This window comes from Oncorhynchus mykiss, chromosome 21 (assembly GCF_057628025.1).
Source record: "Oncorhynchus mykiss isolate SJ-2025 chromosome 21, ASM5762802v1, whole genome shotgun sequence".
NCBI lineage: Eukaryota > Metazoa > Chordata > Actinopteri > Salmoniformes > Salmonidae > Oncorhynchus > Oncorhynchus mykiss.
Window position 1 is genome coordinate 48,129,653 of NC_143042.1, and position 17,709 is coordinate 48,147,361.

At 42.7% G+C, this 17,709-nt stretch overlaps 1 protein-coding gene across 5 annotated transcripts in view; it reads left to right on the forward strand.

Moving 5' to 3' along the window:
• LOC110500727 (ankyrin 2b, neuronal) overlaps positions 1-17,709 on the forward strand; it is a 301,703-nt gene that overhangs the window by 228,509 nt on the left and 55,485 nt on the right. For all 5 annotated transcript variants that reach the window (XM_090214820.1, XM_090214817.1, XM_036958190.2 and 2 more), the window contains exons 18-22: positions 8,062-8,160; positions 8,296-8,394; positions 8,634-8,732; positions 8,825-8,923; positions 9,158-9,230. In XM_090214820.1, the coding sequence (XP_090070946.1) occupies positions 8,062-8,160; positions 8,296-8,394; positions 8,634-8,732; positions 8,825-8,923; positions 9,158-9,230 (469 nt within the window). The remainder of the gene's footprint in view (positions 1-8,061; positions 8,161-8,295; positions 8,395-8,633; positions 8,733-8,824; positions 8,924-9,157; positions 9,231-17,709) is intronic.

Consider the following 17,709-nt stretch of genomic DNA (forward strand, 5'->3'; position numbering starts at 1 on the left):
TTCAACTTTTATTTCTTTCATCACATTCCCAGTTGGTCAGAAGTTTACATACACTCAATTAGTATTTGGTAGCATTGCCTTTAAATTGTTTAACTTGGGTCAAATGTTTTGGGTAGCCTTCCACAAGCTTCCCACAATAAGTTGGGTGAATTTTGGCCCATTCCTCCTGACAGAGCTGGTGTAACTGAGTCAGGTTTCTAGGCCTCCTTGCTCGCACATGCTTTTTCAGTTCTGCCCACAAATGTTCTATGGGATTGAGGTTAGGACTTGGGATGGCCACTCCAATACCTTGAATTTGTTGTCCTTAAGCCATTTTGCCACAACTTTGGAAGTATGCTTGTGGTCGTTGTCCATTTCTGTACAGCACTTTGAGATATCAGCTGATGTAAAAAGGGCTTTATAAATCAATTTGATTTGCTGATTTGATTTAGAAGACCCATTTGCGACCAAGCTTTAACTTCCTGACTGATGTCTTGAGATGTTGCTTCAATATATCCACATAATTTCCCCCCCTCATGATGCCATCTATTTTGTGAAGTGCACCAGTCCCTCCTGCAACAAAGCACCCCCACAACATGACGCTGCCACCCCGTGCTTCATGTTTGGGATGGTGTTCTTCAGCCTGTAAGCCTCCCCCTTTTTCCTCCAAACATTACGATGGTCAATATGACCAAACAGTTCTATTTTTGTTTCATCAGAGCAGAGGACATTTCTCCAAAAAGTATGACCTTTGTCCTCATGTGCAGTTGCAAACCGTAGTCTGGCTTTTTTATGGCGGTTTTGGAGCAGTGACTCCATTCTTGCTGAGCAGCCTTTCAGGTTATGTTGATATAGGACTCATTTTACTGTGGTTATAGATACTTTTGTACCTGTTCCCTCCAGCATCTTCACAATGTCCTTTGCTGTTGTTCTGGGATTAATTTGCACTTTTCGCACCAAAGTGTGTTCATCTCTAGGAGATAGAACACGTCTTCTTCCTGAGTGGTATGACGGCTGCGTGGTCCCATGGTGTTTATACTTGCGTACTATTGTTTGTACAGATGAACGTGGTACCTTCAGGCATTTGGAAATGGCCCCCAAGGATGAACCAGACACGTGGAGGACTACAATTTTTTTCTGAGGTCTTGGCTGATTTCTTTTGATTTTCCCATGATGCCAAGCAAGGAGGCACTGAGATTGATGGTAGGCCTTGAAAAACATCCACAGGTACACCTCCAATTTAGAAGCTTCTAAAGCCATGACATCCTTTTTTTGAATTTTCCAGCTGTTTAAAGGCACAGTCAACTTAGTGTATGTAAACTTCTGACCCACTGGAATTGTGACACAGTTTAAAAATATATATACAGTGCCTTGCGAAAGTATTCGGCCCCCTTGAACTTTGCAACCTTTTGCCACATTTCAGGCTTCAAACATAAAGATATAAAACTGTATTTTTTTGTGAAGAATCAACAACAAGTGGGACACAATCATGAAGTGGAACGACATTTATTGGATATTTCAAACTTTTTTAACAAATCAAAAACTGAAAAATTGGGCGTGCAAAATTATTCAGCCCCCTTAAGTTAATACTTTGTAGCGCCACCTTTTGCTGCGATTACAGCTGTAAGTCGCTTGGGGTATGTCTCTATCAGTTTTGCACATCGAGAGACTGAAATGTTTTCTCATTCCTCCTTGCAAAACAGCTCGAGCTCAGTGAGGTTGGATGGAGAGCATTTGTGAACAGCAGTTTTCAGTTCTTTCCACAGATTCTCGATTGGATTCAGGTCTGGACTTTGACTTGGCCATTCTAACACCTGGATATGTTTATTTTTGAACCATTCCATTGTAGATTTTGCTTTATGTTTTGGATCATTGTCTTGTTGGAAGACAAATCTCCGTCCCAGTCTCAGGTCTTTTGCAGACTCCATCAGGTTTTCTTCCAGAATGGTCCTATATTTGGCTCCATCCATCTTCCCATCAATTTTAACCATCTTCCCTGTCCCTGCTGAAGAAAAGCAGGCCCAAACCATGATGCTGCCACCACCATGTTTGACAGTGGTGATGGTGTGTTCAGGGTGATGAGCTGTGTTGCTTTTACGCCAAACATAACGTTTTGCATTGTTGCCAAAAAGTTCAATTTTGGTTTCATCTGACCAGAGCACCTTCTTCCACATGTTTGGTGTGTCTCCCAGGTGGCTTGTGGCAAACTTTAAACGACACTTTTTATGGATATCTTTAAGAAATGGCTTTCTTCTTGCCACTCTTCCATAAAGGCCAGATTTGTGCAATATACGACTGATTGTTGTCCTATGGACAGAGTCTCCCACCTCAGCTGTAGATCTCTGCAGTTCATCCAGAGTGATCATGGGCCTCTTGGCTGCATCTCTGATCAGTCTTTTCCTTGTATGAGCTGAAAGTTTAGAGGGACGGCCAGGTCTTGGTAGATTTGCAGTGGTCTGATACTCCTTCCATTTCAATATTATCGCTTGCACAGTGCTCCTTGGGATGTTTAAAGCTTGGGAAATCTTTTCGTATCCAAACTTCTTCACAACAGTATCTCGGACCTGCCTGGTGTGTTCCTTGTTCTTCATGATGCTCTCTGCGCTTTTAACGGACCTCTGAGACTATCACAGTGCAGGTGCATTTATACGGAGACTTGATTACACACAGGTGGATTGTATTTATCATCATTAGTCATTTAGGTCAACATTGGATCATTCAGAGATCCTCACTGAACTTCTGGAGAGAGTTTGCTGCACTGAAAGTAAAGGGGCTGAATAATTTTGCACGCCCAATTTTTCAGTTTTTGATTTGTTAAAAAAGTTTGAAATATCCAATAAATGTTGTTCCACTTCATGATTGTGTCCCACTTGTTGTTGATTCTTCACAAAAAAATACAGTTTTATATCTTTATGTTTGAAGCCTGAAATGTGGCAAAAGGTCGCAAAGTTCAAGGGGGCCGAATACTTTCGCAAGGCACTGTATTTCACCTTTATTTAACCAGGTAGGCTAGTTGAGAACAAGTTCTCATTTACAACTGCTACCTGGCCAAGGTAAAGCAAAGCAGTTTAACACATACAACAACACGAGTTACACATGGAATAAACAAACATCCAGTCTATAATACAGTAGAAAAAAAATATTTATACAGTGTGTGCAAATGACGTAAGATAAGGGAGGTAAGGCAATAAAATACGCCATAGTGGTGAGGTAATTACAATATAGCAATTAAACACTGGAGTGATAGATGTGCAGAAGATGAATGTGCAAGTAGAGATACTGGGGTGTAAAGGAGCAAAATAAATAAATACAGTATTGGGATGAGGTAGTTGGATGGGCTATTTACAGATGAGCTATGTACAGGTGAAATGATCTGTGAGCTGCTCTTACAGCTGGTGCTTACAGTGAGTTAAATAATCTGTCTGTAAACAATTGTTGGAAAAATTACTTGTGTCATGCATAAAGTAGACGTCCTAAACGACTTGCCAAAACTATAGTTTGTTAACAAGACATTTGTGGAGTGGTTGACAAACGAGTTTTAATGACTCCAACCTAAGTCTATGTAAACTTCTGACTTCAACTGGATGTTATATCCTTGTATTGCTAATACTGTGTCATCAAAGGAATTACCCAAGTGAGTCTCAGAGATGGCTAATATATGAAAATGATCTGATCTTAGCAAGTTATTTATTTCATGAACCTCATTTCTGAGGCGGTATATTAATATGGGCTTTTGTAGCCCTTTCCTTGGTAGCTTATCAGAGATAGACATAATATGGAAAACAAGAGAAAATAAAACATTCAGCAATCAGTTGGTGTGTGTAAGTGTGTGTGTGCTGTGGGGTTGAAACTACGAACCCACAGGCTTGGCTCACTCATCCCTTCCAGGCTTTTGGGAGGGAGGGTGAACAATGAGCCTGTTATAACAGATGTCCCTACGCACCATGTCCCCATGCGCTCTGGCAGCTTTCATGGCTGTGATAAGCTCTTTCATCTTCTGGCGCACAGCTTCAGGATAGTCCTCGTTTCGGTACATTCCTCTCAAGTTCTTGGCTTTTTCCAGAACTACCTTGTCCTATAACCTCAGGAACTTGTCTACTATCGGCCTGGGCCTGTCACCTGTGCCGGTGGGGGTTTTCCAGTCCTGTGGGCGCGCTCCACCTCAATCTTCCTGTGATCCATCTTCAGTTTCTCAGTGATAATTTCCCTCACTTTGTCCTCGGATTCCATCCAAGTCTCATGTGGAGATTCTGCAATTCCGTCCACAACAATGTTGTTCTGATTTCTCCGTCATTGTTATCATTAGGTCACATACAGAACTGATGTCCTCTCTCAATGACTAACAGATTGCTGTCATCTTGCTGTTCTCCTGTTTAAACCCATCAAGCTGACCCTGGGTGAACTGCAAACTGTTCTTCAGGTCCTGGACCTCTCTGGTCAGATCGCCCATTATTTTATTACTCCACCAATATTTGGACACTATTTTGATGTTGTTGTAACAACTGTTTATAGAACTCTTTTTGTTTGTTTAAAAGATCCTTCACCTGTGAGAGACACCACTATCCTCAATGGTACTCCCACCAGCTTTGGTCTTTGTCATGGTAGGAATGTAGACTGTTACTCCTCGCAGTTCCAGACAGGGCAGGTCACAAGGCAGAGGGAAACACCAACAAACAGCAAGGATTCAAACAGTCACACTCCCGAGTCAATCCGTGGTCCTAGCCACAAGGGCTTTGGCTCATCACACTCTAGCGACTCCTTGTGGCGGGCCGGGCGCCTAAAGGCTGACATCGGTTGTCAGGTGAAAGGTGTTTCCTCCGACACATTGGTGCGGCTGGCTTCCGGTTAAAGTGGGCGGGTGTTAAGAAGCGCGGATAGGGGGGTCATGACTCGACTTTCGCCTCCCGGGCCCGTTGGGAAATTGCAGCGATGAGACCAGATGGAAATTGGAGAGAAAAAGGGTGTAAAATATGAAAGATACAACAACAAAAAAGATAGGCTAGCGTATGTGCCAACAATGATAAGCTACTTCTCTGGAGAAAAATAGACATGCAATTGTTCCTTGTAATAGAGTGAACGTCCTAGACCTTAATGTGATGTTATATAGTATGTTGACAATTATTCAAAAATAAGTCAGTTAATGCGTAGTTATTTTGCAAAAGAAAACCATAACAAAGATATGTGTTTTAATGCATGCAACCGGAGAAATGATAAAGGACCTACATTCATACAGTTTCTTAACTGTGTCCAGCTTGCTAATAATCACTGAAATCGAAGCTAGACATTCAGGGAGCATTGCAAATTCCAAAAACAATGGATAAAACGATGGATGGAGGCACATTTTATGCGAATGTAAAACAAAATCTGTGCGGCCCTCCGAACCTCGTTGAAGACCGAATGTGTGTGTGTTACATTTACCGGAAAACGTTATTCCGTTTATCGTTCAATGTTTTATTACGTTCACAGGCAAGTTATTACAGTGGCAAGAAAAAGTATGAGAACCCTTTGGAATTACCTGGATTTCTGCATAAATTGGTCATAAAATTTGATCTGACCTTCATCTAAGTCACAACAATTAGACAAACACAGTCTGCAATAAACAGCAATAAACTCAACCAAACATTTTTTGTAGTTGCAGATCAAACCTGCACAACGGTCAGGAGGAATTTTGGACCATTCATCTTTACAAAACTGTTTCAGTTCAGCAATAGTCTTAGGATGTCTGGTGTGAACCGCTCTCGAGGTCATGCCACAGCTTTTTAAATCGGGTTGAGGTCAGGACTCTGACTGGGCCACTCCAGTAGGCGTGTTTTCTTCTGTTGAAGCCATTCTGTTGTTGATTTACTTCTGTTTTTTGGGTCATTGTCCTGTTGCATCACCCAACTTCTGTTGAGCTTCAGTTGGCGGACAGATAGTCTTACATTTTTCTGCAAAATGTCTTGATAAACTTGGGAATTCATTTTTCTGTCGGGTGTTAAGAAGCGCGGATAGGGAGGTCACGACTCAACTTTCGCCTCCCATTTTTCCGTCGATGATAGCATGTTGTCCAGGCCCTGAGGCAGCAAAGCATCCCTAAACCATGGTGCTCCCTCCACCATACTTTACAGTTGGGATGAGGTTTTGATGTTGGTGTGATGTGCCTTTTTCTTCTCCACACATAGTGTTGTGTGTTCCTTCCAAACAACTCAACTGTAGATTAATCTGTCCACAGAATATTTTGCCAGTAGTGTTGTGGAACATCCAGGTGCTCTTTTGCAAACTTCAGATGTGCTGAAATGTTTTTTTTGGACAGCAGTGGCTTCTTCTGTGGTGTCCTCCCATGAGCACCATTCTTGTTTAGTGCTTTACGTATCGAAGACTCGTCAACAGAGATGTTAGCATGTTCCAGAGATTTCTGTAAGTCTTTAGCTGACACTCTAGGATTCTTCTTAACCTCATTAAGCATTCTGCACTGTGGTCTTGCAGTCGTCTTTGCAGGATGGCAACTCCTAGGGAGAGTAGCAACCGTGCTGAACTTTCTCCATTTATAGACAATTTGTCTTACTGTGGACTGATGAACATCAAGGCTTTTAGAGATACTTTTGTAACTCTTTACAGCTTTATGCAAGTCAACAATTCTTAATCAAAGGTCTTCTGAGATGTATTTTGTTTGAGGCATGGTTCACATCAGGCAATGCTTCTTGTGAATAGCAAACTCACATTTTGTGAGTGTTTTTTATAGGGCAGGGCAGCTCCAACCAACATCTCCAATCTCGTCTCATTGATTGGACTCCAGGTTAGCTGACTCGTGACTCCAATTAGCTTTTGGAGAAGTCATCAGCCTAGGGGTTCACATACTTTTTTTCAACCTACAGTGTGAATGTTTAAATTATGTTTTCAATATAGTCAAGAAAAATACAATAATTTGTGTGTTATTAGTTTAAGCACACTGTTTGTCAATGTGAAGATCAGATCAAATTTTATGCAGAAATCCAGATAATTCCAAAGGGTTCACATACCTTTTCTTGCCGCTGTACATAAAAAATCAGAAAGTTATTACAAATAGAAAAGATTATTACATTTAGCAGTGTTATTACAATTAGCAGTGTTATTACATTTAGCAGTGTTATTACATTTAGCAGTGTTATTACATTTAGCAGTGTTATTACATTTAGCTTTGTTACAAGTACTCAGTTGTGATTACAGAGCTCCTGCATGGCTTACGAGAATGTAGCAGGAATTAAGTTAAAAGAGGGATGGAGAGCTATTTCATGGCTATTTTAGGAACAGTAAGATTGCTGGTGCCCAGTGCTGTAGATGGATGAGTCACAGCGAGGGATGTGGGAGGTTAGTACACTGCCGTGACGACCATGGATCCTACTTAATTATCCCTGTCTGTAAGCGAAAGCGAGACACACACCTGCTCGCATGCACGCACCTACACACGCTTATAGACATGCACATACTAAACATGCATACGCTTATGAGTACAGGACATGCACACAAACACATGTGCTCACATATGCACACAAACACACATGCACGCACACACACAAGCACACACTTTATAGTCCCGCTCAGACACACATTGTCTCAACCTCCTCTATCGCCATTTATCACAGGGATTTGTTTCAAGCAGAAACCCCCGATTTATTCCTCCTTAAACCGTTTTCCAATCCGCTCATTCTTCATCCAGCTCTATCACTGAACCCCAGACAGACCTGAGTGGATGTAGATATATCACTGCTGTACCAGACTCAGTCTGCATTGTCATATATACTGTACCGACGACAAATGCAAACTATCTCACTGATAACACCTGGTGGAGTGTATCTGCACTCTGCATGAGTGAAACGGGTCATAAAACCCAAGTACCCAATCTCACATTTCCTCCCCTGTCAACGTGTCATTTCCTGTTTTGGTGGTAAAGGTCGCCTGTCACTCAAAACTCCCTCAATATTTAGGGGAACCATGTAACCTAATGTAACCACATACAGTATCTATGGACAATCTTCTGTCTATAGTTACACTATACAGTGTGCTAATTGATTGATGGATTTAGAGATGTGGTGAGTAACATATTGTAACATATTGTCCCTTCAGAGTGGCCTCACCTCCCTCCATCTTGCTGCCCAGGAGGACAAGGTGGTTGTCAGTGAGATACTGGCTACACATGGAGCCAACCTGGACCAGCAAACTAAGGTATGGACAGAACTTACATTCATTTAATTTGAGCATAGAATGACCATTCTACTGGAAAGATACAAGGCAGTATTATTTATCTTTGATAATGTTAGTAGATGTGTTTAGACACTGTGATTTATTTTTCTCCCCCAGTTGGGCTACACTCCACTGATTGTAGCATGTCACTATGGAAACGCCAAGATGGTCAACTTCCTCTTACAGAACGGTGCTAGAGTCAACGCCAAAACCAAGGTAATAAACCATACACAAAACTGCCACAGTGCATTTATAATGGGGTTTGTTGCATATCGAAAAGCATAAGAAAGGTGTATATAGTGTGTGATAAAGCACTTAAGAACTTTTTCTCTGTGTTATGAATGTCAATACATGCTTTTCTTTAACGGCGTGCTAGCCCAAGGGTTCACGTTTGAATATCTTAAATGTCCAGGCCTTGCCAGACAGTCATTAAAGTCAGTACTTTATCTTCTCAGAATGGGTACACTCCCCTCCACCAAGCAGCACAGCAAGGAAACACACACATCATCAATCTACTGCTGCAGAATGGCGCTAAGCCCAACAACATCACTGTGGTGAGTGGACTCGCTCCTGAACACACCACACACACACACACACACACACACACACACACACACACACTTATGTCTTTCTCCCATCCTAACAGAATGGTAACACAGCTCTGGCCATCGCCCGGCGACTGGGCTACATCTCTGTGGTGGACACACTCAAGGTGGTCACCGAGGAGATTATTACCTCGACAACCGTGAGTCATTCAACTATCTCAGTCCAACAGCCCTTCACATCTAGTCTGAAATCACAGTATTTACACATGGTGTTTATTTAGCCTGTGAGGGGCAAATCCTAACTTCCACTTGAGTTGAATTTTCACTTAATTTTGCATTAATGTCAATAGTAGACTAAGTGACAATTTGACTGAAGTTAAATGTAGGATTTGTCCCTCAAATTGTAACGGAATTTGTCTGTTTATGTCGTCTAGACGGTGACAGAGAAACACAAGATGAACGTTCCTGAGACCATGACTGAAGTCCTGGATGTCTCTGATGAGGAGGGTGAGTTTGACACTTGATCCAGTCACTAGCCTACTGTATATGACCAGCACCATATATAGAGACAATTATTCTAAACTTCAGTCTATTTATGTGGTTGATTTAGTGGTTTGACCTACTAGCACCTCTGTAGGCCTGACTTCCAACTCTGTCCCAGTTTCCCTGTATACTCTATCTAGAACCTAAAATGGTTCTTCAGCTATTCCCATAGGAGAACCCTTTGAAGAACCCTTTTTGGTTCCAGGTAGAACCGTTTTGGTTCCAGGTAGATCCCTTTTGGGTTCCAGGAAGAACCCTTTCCACAGCTTATACATGGAACCCAAAAGGCTTCTACCTGGAACCAAAAATGGTTCCCCTATGGCGATAGCCAAAGACACCCTTTTTATAAGAGTAGACATCTCATTCAGCCTGCCCCAAGTCCTTCCCGTTTCTCCACAGCCCAATCCTAGTGTGTGTGGGTTGTGGTCAGCTAGTTTCTCACTGTACTGTACACTGTACAGGCCTGCAGACTGTACCCACAGGGCTGAAACAGAATGAGGATGCTGTTCTGTCAGATGACTCCATGGATTTAGAAGGTACACCGTGTCAAGGTTGCCGTGGTGAATGCTATTGACGAGTGTGTGGCGGATTGTTGTGGTCGTGGTAATTCGCATGGTGTGAGATTCCTCTGCAATGGTTGTGTATAACAAGCTGTCATGGATGAGTCTTAAGAGTATATACTTGAACCTGCACCAACCTCAACCACTGTTGGTTGGGGGTTTTGATTCACACACAGTGCGGTGAAATCAAGATTGTGATATACACATTTAGGGCCACTTGTCTAAATGGGAAATACTGGATATCATTGCGAAAAGCATTAGTGTGGACAACAAACTACATTGACACTAATGATGTCTGTGTCCCATTGAATGTTAATGCGACAGTGATTTTGTTTTGAAACGCTCCTTGATAAACAGCTAGGGGAAGCAGTGGTTTTAAAAGCATTTTACTATTCAGATCCACCATGCTCTGAGCCCTTAATAAATGCTACCCCGTACAGTGTGTCATTAAACGTCTAGCAAAACACTCTAAGACCCCCACAGGCCTCACACGACTCGTCTGGAGGTCCCTGCTACCAGTTGAAAAAAAGAATGGAAGTATATATGGAGACTGTTTAATGCCAAAAAGATGGGGTTAAATGCAAAACACTTGTCTGTAAACAACCCTGGAAGATAGTTTCACCCTAAGCTGTTTCAAATCCCCACCCTGAAATGCTGTGAACTCATATGAGATCTCATATCACATGCCATGGCCCGGAGAGCCTGAATTACAGTATGTAGGCTGGGGAGAAGTGAGAAATGAAGCAAGAAAATTTCCCAGGACATAAACATATCTGATAAGCTTAAATTCTTCACTGTATCTAACTACACTGTCCAATTTACAGTAGCTATTACAGTGAAAGAATACCATGCTATTGTTTGAGGAGAGTGCACAGTTATGAACTTGAAAATGTATTAATAACCCAATTAGGCACATTTGGGCAGACTTGATACAACATTTTGAACAGAAATGCAATGGTTCATTGGATCAGTCTAGAACTTTGCACATACACTGCTGCTATCTACTGCTGCTATCTATTGGTCAAAATCTAAATTGTGCCTAAGCTGGAATAATACAGTCTGGCCTTTCTCATGCATTTCAAAGATGATGAAAAGAAAAACGAATGTTTTTTTCTTTGTATTATCTTTATCTCTATGGAAAGATGAGACTATCACAAACATTTACATGTTGGTTGTTTTGCTCTAAGACGCCCACAGGCCTCACAAGACTCGTCTGAAGGTCCCTGGTACCAGTTGAAAAAAATGTATGGAACTACAGTTGAAGTCTGAAGTTTACATACAGTTAGGTTGCAAGCCGAAGAACACCATCCCAACCATGAAGCACAGGGTTGGCAGCATCATGTTGTGCGGGTGCTTTGCTGCAGGAGGGACTGGTGTACTTCACAAAATAGATGGCATCAAGAGGCAGGAAAATTATGTGGATATATTGAAGCAACATCTCAAGGCATCAGTCAGGAAGTTTAAGCATGGTCACAAATGGGTCTTCCAAATGGACAATGACTCCAAGCATACTTCCAAAGTTGTGGCAAAATGGCTTAAGGACCACAAAGTCAAGGTATTGGAGTGGCCATCATAAAGCCCTGACCTCAATCCCATAGAAACTTGTTGGGCAGCCAAAATTGTTGGGCAGGCCAAAATTCACCCAATGTCTTGTGGGTCGCTTGTGGAAGGCTACCCAAAACATTTAACCCAAGTTATACAATTTAAAGGCAGTGCTACCAAGTACTAATTGAATGTATGACAACTTCTGGGAATGTGATGAAAGAAATAATAGCTGAAGTAAATCATTTTCACTACTATTATTCTGACATTTCACATTCTTGAAATAAAGTGGTGATCCTAACTGACCAAAGACAGGGAATTTTTACTAGGATTAAATGTCAGGAATTATGAAACTGAGTTCAAACTGAGTTCCTTCTCCAAGATCGCATAGCAGTTCAGACGTCTTTTGTCCTCGTCTTGTCGTGTCCTGTATATATATATATATTTACAACTTTTTTCACATACATTTTATTTTTATTTTCCATCAACTCATCTTCTAAACACTCTCCTGCAACCAGCCTCACCAATTTATATTTATAAAAAATTATTATTTACCTCAGATCTGTAATCCTCCAAGAAGCTAGCCAGAAACTCCAAGAAGCTAGCCAGAAACTAGCCAGAAGCTAGCCAGGAGCTAGCCCAGAAGCTAATCCAGAAGCTAATCAGAAGCTAGTTAGCTTCTTTACTGGCAAATCGTTAGTATTCAGCTAACCACGGTTTGTGGTCATCAGCTATCCTTTAGCTCGAAAATCTATCGCCAGTTTTGTACGGCGCAGCGCGGCTCGGAACGGAACATACCGGACCAATTTTTCTCTCCATGTCCCTGGATTTCAACTGCTCTCTGGACATTCATACCCGGATCTCACAGCTAGCTAGCTGCTATCCGTGTGACAGTCGGCTTTCGTAGATTCCGGAGCAAACATCGATTGTTCCGGTGCTAGCCAGCTCCGTCAATCACTCCTGAGTTCCATCATTCACTCCTGGGCTGCAGTCACCTATCCGGACCCGTTTCACTGCCTACGCGGAGCCCCACCGGGCCTTCACAACTGGACTGCCGACGTTATCTACCTGAAGGAGATCTGGCTGGCTCCTCTGTCGCGACGTTACCTGAACGCCCATCTGCGGCCCGCTAACCGTTAGCTGTCTTACCGGCTGCTATCTGAATAGACAATCGGACAATTTATTTATTTTTATTATTATTATGTTTTCTTCTCGGGCCTCTATAACTATATCTATTGTTCTTATTTTTGTTGTTGTTGTGTGATTTGGATTAATCCCCTCTACCTCACGGAACCCCACTAATCTACTGACCGAACGCAAGAGGTGGCTAACAACAGACTCCATCCTATGCTAGCTTGCTACCGGTTGGCTTGGCTAGCTGTCTAAATCGCCGTGACCCTCAACCAACCTCTCCACTCACTGGACCCTTTTGATCACTCGACTAAGCATGCCTCTCCTTAATGTCAATATGTCTTGTCCATTGCTGTTCTGGTTAGTGTTTATTGGCTTATTTCACTGTAGAGCCTCTAGTCCTGCTCACTATACCTTATCCAACCTATTAGTTCCACCACCCACACATGCAATGACATCTCCTGGTTTCAATGATGTTTCTAGAGACAATATCTCTCTCTTCATCACTCAATACCTAGGTTTACCTCCACTGTATTCACATCCTACCTTACCTTTGTCTGTACATTATACCTTGATGCTATTTTATCGCCCCCAGAAACCTCCTTTTACTCTCTGTTCCAGACGTTCTAGACGACCAATTCTTATTGCTTTTAGTCGCACCCTTATTCTACTCCTCCTATGTTCCTCTGGCGATGTAGAGGTGAATCCAGGCCCTGCAGTGCCTAGCTCCACTCCTATTCCCCAGGCGCTCTCTTTTGACGACTTCTGTAACCGTAATAGCCTTGGTTTCATGCATGTTAACATTAGAAGCCTCCTCCCTAAGTTTGTTCTATTCACTGCTTTAGCACACTCTGCCAACCCGGATGTTCTAGCTGTGTCTGAATCCTGGCTTAGGAAGACCACCAAAAATTCAGACATTTTAATTCCAAACTACAACATTTTCAGACAAGATAGAACTGCCAAAGGGGGCGGTGTTGCAATCTACTGCAAAGATAGCCTGCAGAGTTCTGTCCTACTATCCAGGTCTGTACCCAAACAATTTGAACTTCTACTTTTAAAAATCCACCTCTCTAAAAACAAGTCTCTCACCGTTGCCGCCTGCTATAGACCACCCTCTGCCCCCAGCTGTGCTCTGGACACCATATGTGAACTGATTGCCCCCCATCTATCTTCAGAGCTTGTGCTGCTAGGCGACCTAAACTGGAACATGCTTAACACCCCAGCCATCCTACAATCTAAACTTGATGCCCTCAATCTCACACAAATTATCAATGAACCTACCAGGCACCTCCCCAAAGCCTTAAACATGGGCACCCTCATAGATATCATCCTAACCAACTTCCCCTCTAAATACACCTCTGCTGTCTTCAACCAAGATCTCAGCGATCACTGCCTCATTGCCTGCATCCGTAATGGGTCAGCGGTCAAACGACCTCCTCTCATCACTGTAAAACGCTCCCTGAAACACTTCAGCGAGCAGGCCTTTCTAATCGACTTGGCCGGGGTATCCTGGAAGGATATTGACCTCATCCCGTCAGTAGAGGATGCCTGGATATTTTTTTAAAATGCCTTCCTAACCATCTTAAATAAACATGCCCCATTCAAGAAATTTAGAACCAGGAAAAGATATAGCCCTTGGTTCTCCCCAGACCTGACTGCCCTTAACCAACACAAAAACATCCTATGGCGTTCTGCATTAGCATCGAACAGCCCCCGTGATATGCAGCTGTTCAGGGAAGCTAGAAACCATTATACACAGGCAGTTAGAAAAGCCAAGGCTAGCTTTTTCAAGCAGAAATTTGCTTCTTGCAACACTAACTCAAAAAAGTTCTGGGACACTGTAAAGTCCATGGAGAATAAGAACACCTCCTCCCAGCTGCCCACTGCACTGAAGATAGGAAACACTGTCACCACTGATAAATCCACCATAATTGAAAATTTCAATAAGCATTTTTCTACTGCTGGCCATGCTTTCCACCTGGCTACTCCTACCCCTGTCAACAGCACTGCACCCCCAACAGCAACTCGCCCAAGCCTTCCCCATTTCTCCTTCTCCCAAATCCATTCAGCTGATGTTCTGAAAGAGCTGCAAAATCTGGACCCCTACAAATCAGCCGGGCTAGACAATCTGGACCCTTTCTTTCTAAAATTATCTGCCGAAATTGTTGCCACCCCTATTACTAGCCTGTTCAACCTCTCTTTCGTGTCGTCTGAGATTCCCAAAGATTGGAAAGCAGCTGCGGTCATCCCCCTCTTCAAAGAGGGGGATGCTACAAACTGCTACAGACCTATATCTATCCTACCATGCCTTTCTAAGGTCTTCGAAAGCCAAGTCAACAAACAGATTACCGACCATTTTGAATCTCACCATACCTTCTCTGCTATGCAATCTGGTTTCAGAGCTGGTCATGGGTGCACCTCAGCCACGCTCAAGGTCCTAAACGATATCTTAACCGCCATCGATAAGAAACATTACTGTGCAGCCGTATTCATTGATCTGGCCAAGGCTTTCGACTCTGTCAATCACCACATCCTCATCGGCAGACTCAACAGCCTTGGTTTCTCAAATGATTGCCTCGCCTGGTTCACCAACTACTTCTCTGATAGAGTTCAGTGTGTCAAATCGGAGGGTCTGTTGTCCGGACCTCTGGCAGTCTCTATGGGGGTGCCACAGGGTTCAATTCTTGGACCGACTCTCTTCTCTGTATACATCAATGAGGTCGCTCTTGCTGCTGGTGAGTCTCTGATCCATCTCTACGCAGACGACACCATTCTGTATACTTCCGGCCCTTCTTTGGACACTGTGTTAACAACCCTCCAGGCAAGCTTCAATGCCATACAACTCTCCTTCCGTGGCCTCCAATTGCTCTTAAATACAAGTAAAACTAAATGCATGCTCTTCAACCGATCGCTACCTGCACCTACCCGCCTGTCCAACATCACTACTCTGGACGGCTCTGACTTAGAATACGTGGACAACTACAAATACTTAGGTGTCTGGTTAGACTGTAAACTCTCCTTCCAGACCCATATCAAACATCTCCAATCCAAAGTTAAATCTAGAATTGGCTTCCTATTTCGCAACAAAGCATCCTTCACTCATGCTGCCAAACATACCCTTGTAAAACTGACCATCCTACCAATCCTCGACTTTGGCGATGTAATTTACAAAATAGCCTCCAATACCCTACTCAACAAATTGGATGCAGTCTATCACAGTGCAATCCGTTTTGTCACCAAAGCCCCATATACTACCCACCATTGCGACCTGTACGCTCTCGTTGGCTGGCCCTCGCTTCATACTCGTCGCCAAACCCACTGGCTCCATGTCATCTACAAGACCCTGCTAGGTAAAGTCCCCCCTTATCTCAGCTCGCTGGTCACCATAGCATCTCCCACCTGTAGCACACGCTCCAGCAGGTATATCTCTCTAGTCACCCCCAAAACCAATTCTTTCTTTGGCCGCCTCTCTTTCCAGTTCTCTGCTGCCAATGACTGGAACGAACTACAAAAATCTCTGAAACTGGAAACACTTATCTCCCTCACTAGCTTTAAGCACCAACTGTCAGAGCAGCTCACAGATTACTGCACCTGTACATAGCCCACCTATAATTTAGCCCTATCAACTACCTCCTTCCCAACTGTATTTAATTTATTTATTTATTTTGCTCCTTTGCACCCCATTATTTTTATTTCTACTTTGCACATTCTTCCATTGCAAAACTACCATTCCAGTGTTTTACTTGCTATATTGTATTTACCTTGCCACCAAGGCCTTTTTTGCCTTTACCTCCCTTCTCACCTCATTTGCTCACATTGTATATAGACTTGTTTATACTTTATTATTGACTGTATGTTTGTTTTACTCCATGTGTAACTCTGTGTTGTTGTATCTGTCGAACTGCTTTGCTTTATCTTGGCCAGGTCGCAATTGTAAATGAGAACTTGTTCTCAACTTGCCTACCTGGTTAAATAAAGGTAAAATAAAAAAAATAAATAAAAAATGTATTTGGCTAAGGTGTATGTAAACTTTCGACTTCAACTGTACACTACCGTTCAAAAGTTTGGGGTCGCTTAGAAGTGTCCTTGTTTTTGAAAGAAAAGCATATTTTTTTGTCCATTAAAATAACATAAAATTGATCAGAAATACAGTGTAGACATTGTTAATGTTGTAAATGACTATTGTAGCCGGAAACAGCTGATTTTTTTATGGAATATCTACATAGGCGTACAGAGGCCCATTATCCACAACCATCACTCCTGTGTTCCAATGACGCGTTGTGTTAGCTAATCCAAGTTTATAACAGAATGAGGAAAACTGTGCTTCTGATTAAATAAGCACTAAAACTTGCCTTCTTTCGACTAGTTGAGTATCTGGAGCATCAGCATTTGTGTGTTCGATTACAGGCTCAAAAGGGCCAGAAACAAAGACCTTTCTTCTGAAACTCGTCAGTCTATTCTTGTTCTGAGAAATTAAGGCTATTCCATGCGAGAAATTGCCAAGAAACTTAAGATCTCATACAATGCTGTGTATTACTCCCTTCAATCTGCCTCTAACCAGAATAGAAAGAGTGTGAGATGCTTCACAAGTCCTCAACTGGCAGCTTCATTAAATAGTATCCGGAGAACACCAGTCTCAACGTCAACAGTGAAGAGGAGACTCCGGGATGCTGGCCTTCCCGGAGTTGCCTCTCCACTGTTGACGTTGAGACTGGTGTTTTGTGAGTACTATTTAATGAAGCTGCCAGTTGAAGACTTGTGAAGCATCTGTTTCTCAAAATAGATACTCTAATGTACTTGTCCTCTTGCTTAGTTGTGCACCGGGACCTCCCACTGCTCTTTCTATTCTGGTTAGAGGCAGTTTGCGCTGTTCTGTGGAGGGAGTAGTACACTCTTCCAGGCTCTGTCATGGCTCTTACACTTCGAACACACCGACAGCGTCGTTGCGCAAAATAGTACGCAGCTTCGTCTGAATATGTATATAACTAAAGTTCAACATTCACCTTCTGCTACCATTTCTGTCAAGCTGTGTACGCATATAGTCTGATGCAAACGTTTGATAAATCCAACATGTGCACCACACCCAACGCACTACAACTGCCTCTGCAACGCAATGCCGCAAGGCAAACACAGAGTTTCATTGGAAATTTATGTAATTCTGGTGTACCAAAAAATGCCATGACGCTGTCGGTGTGTTTGAAGTGTTAGAG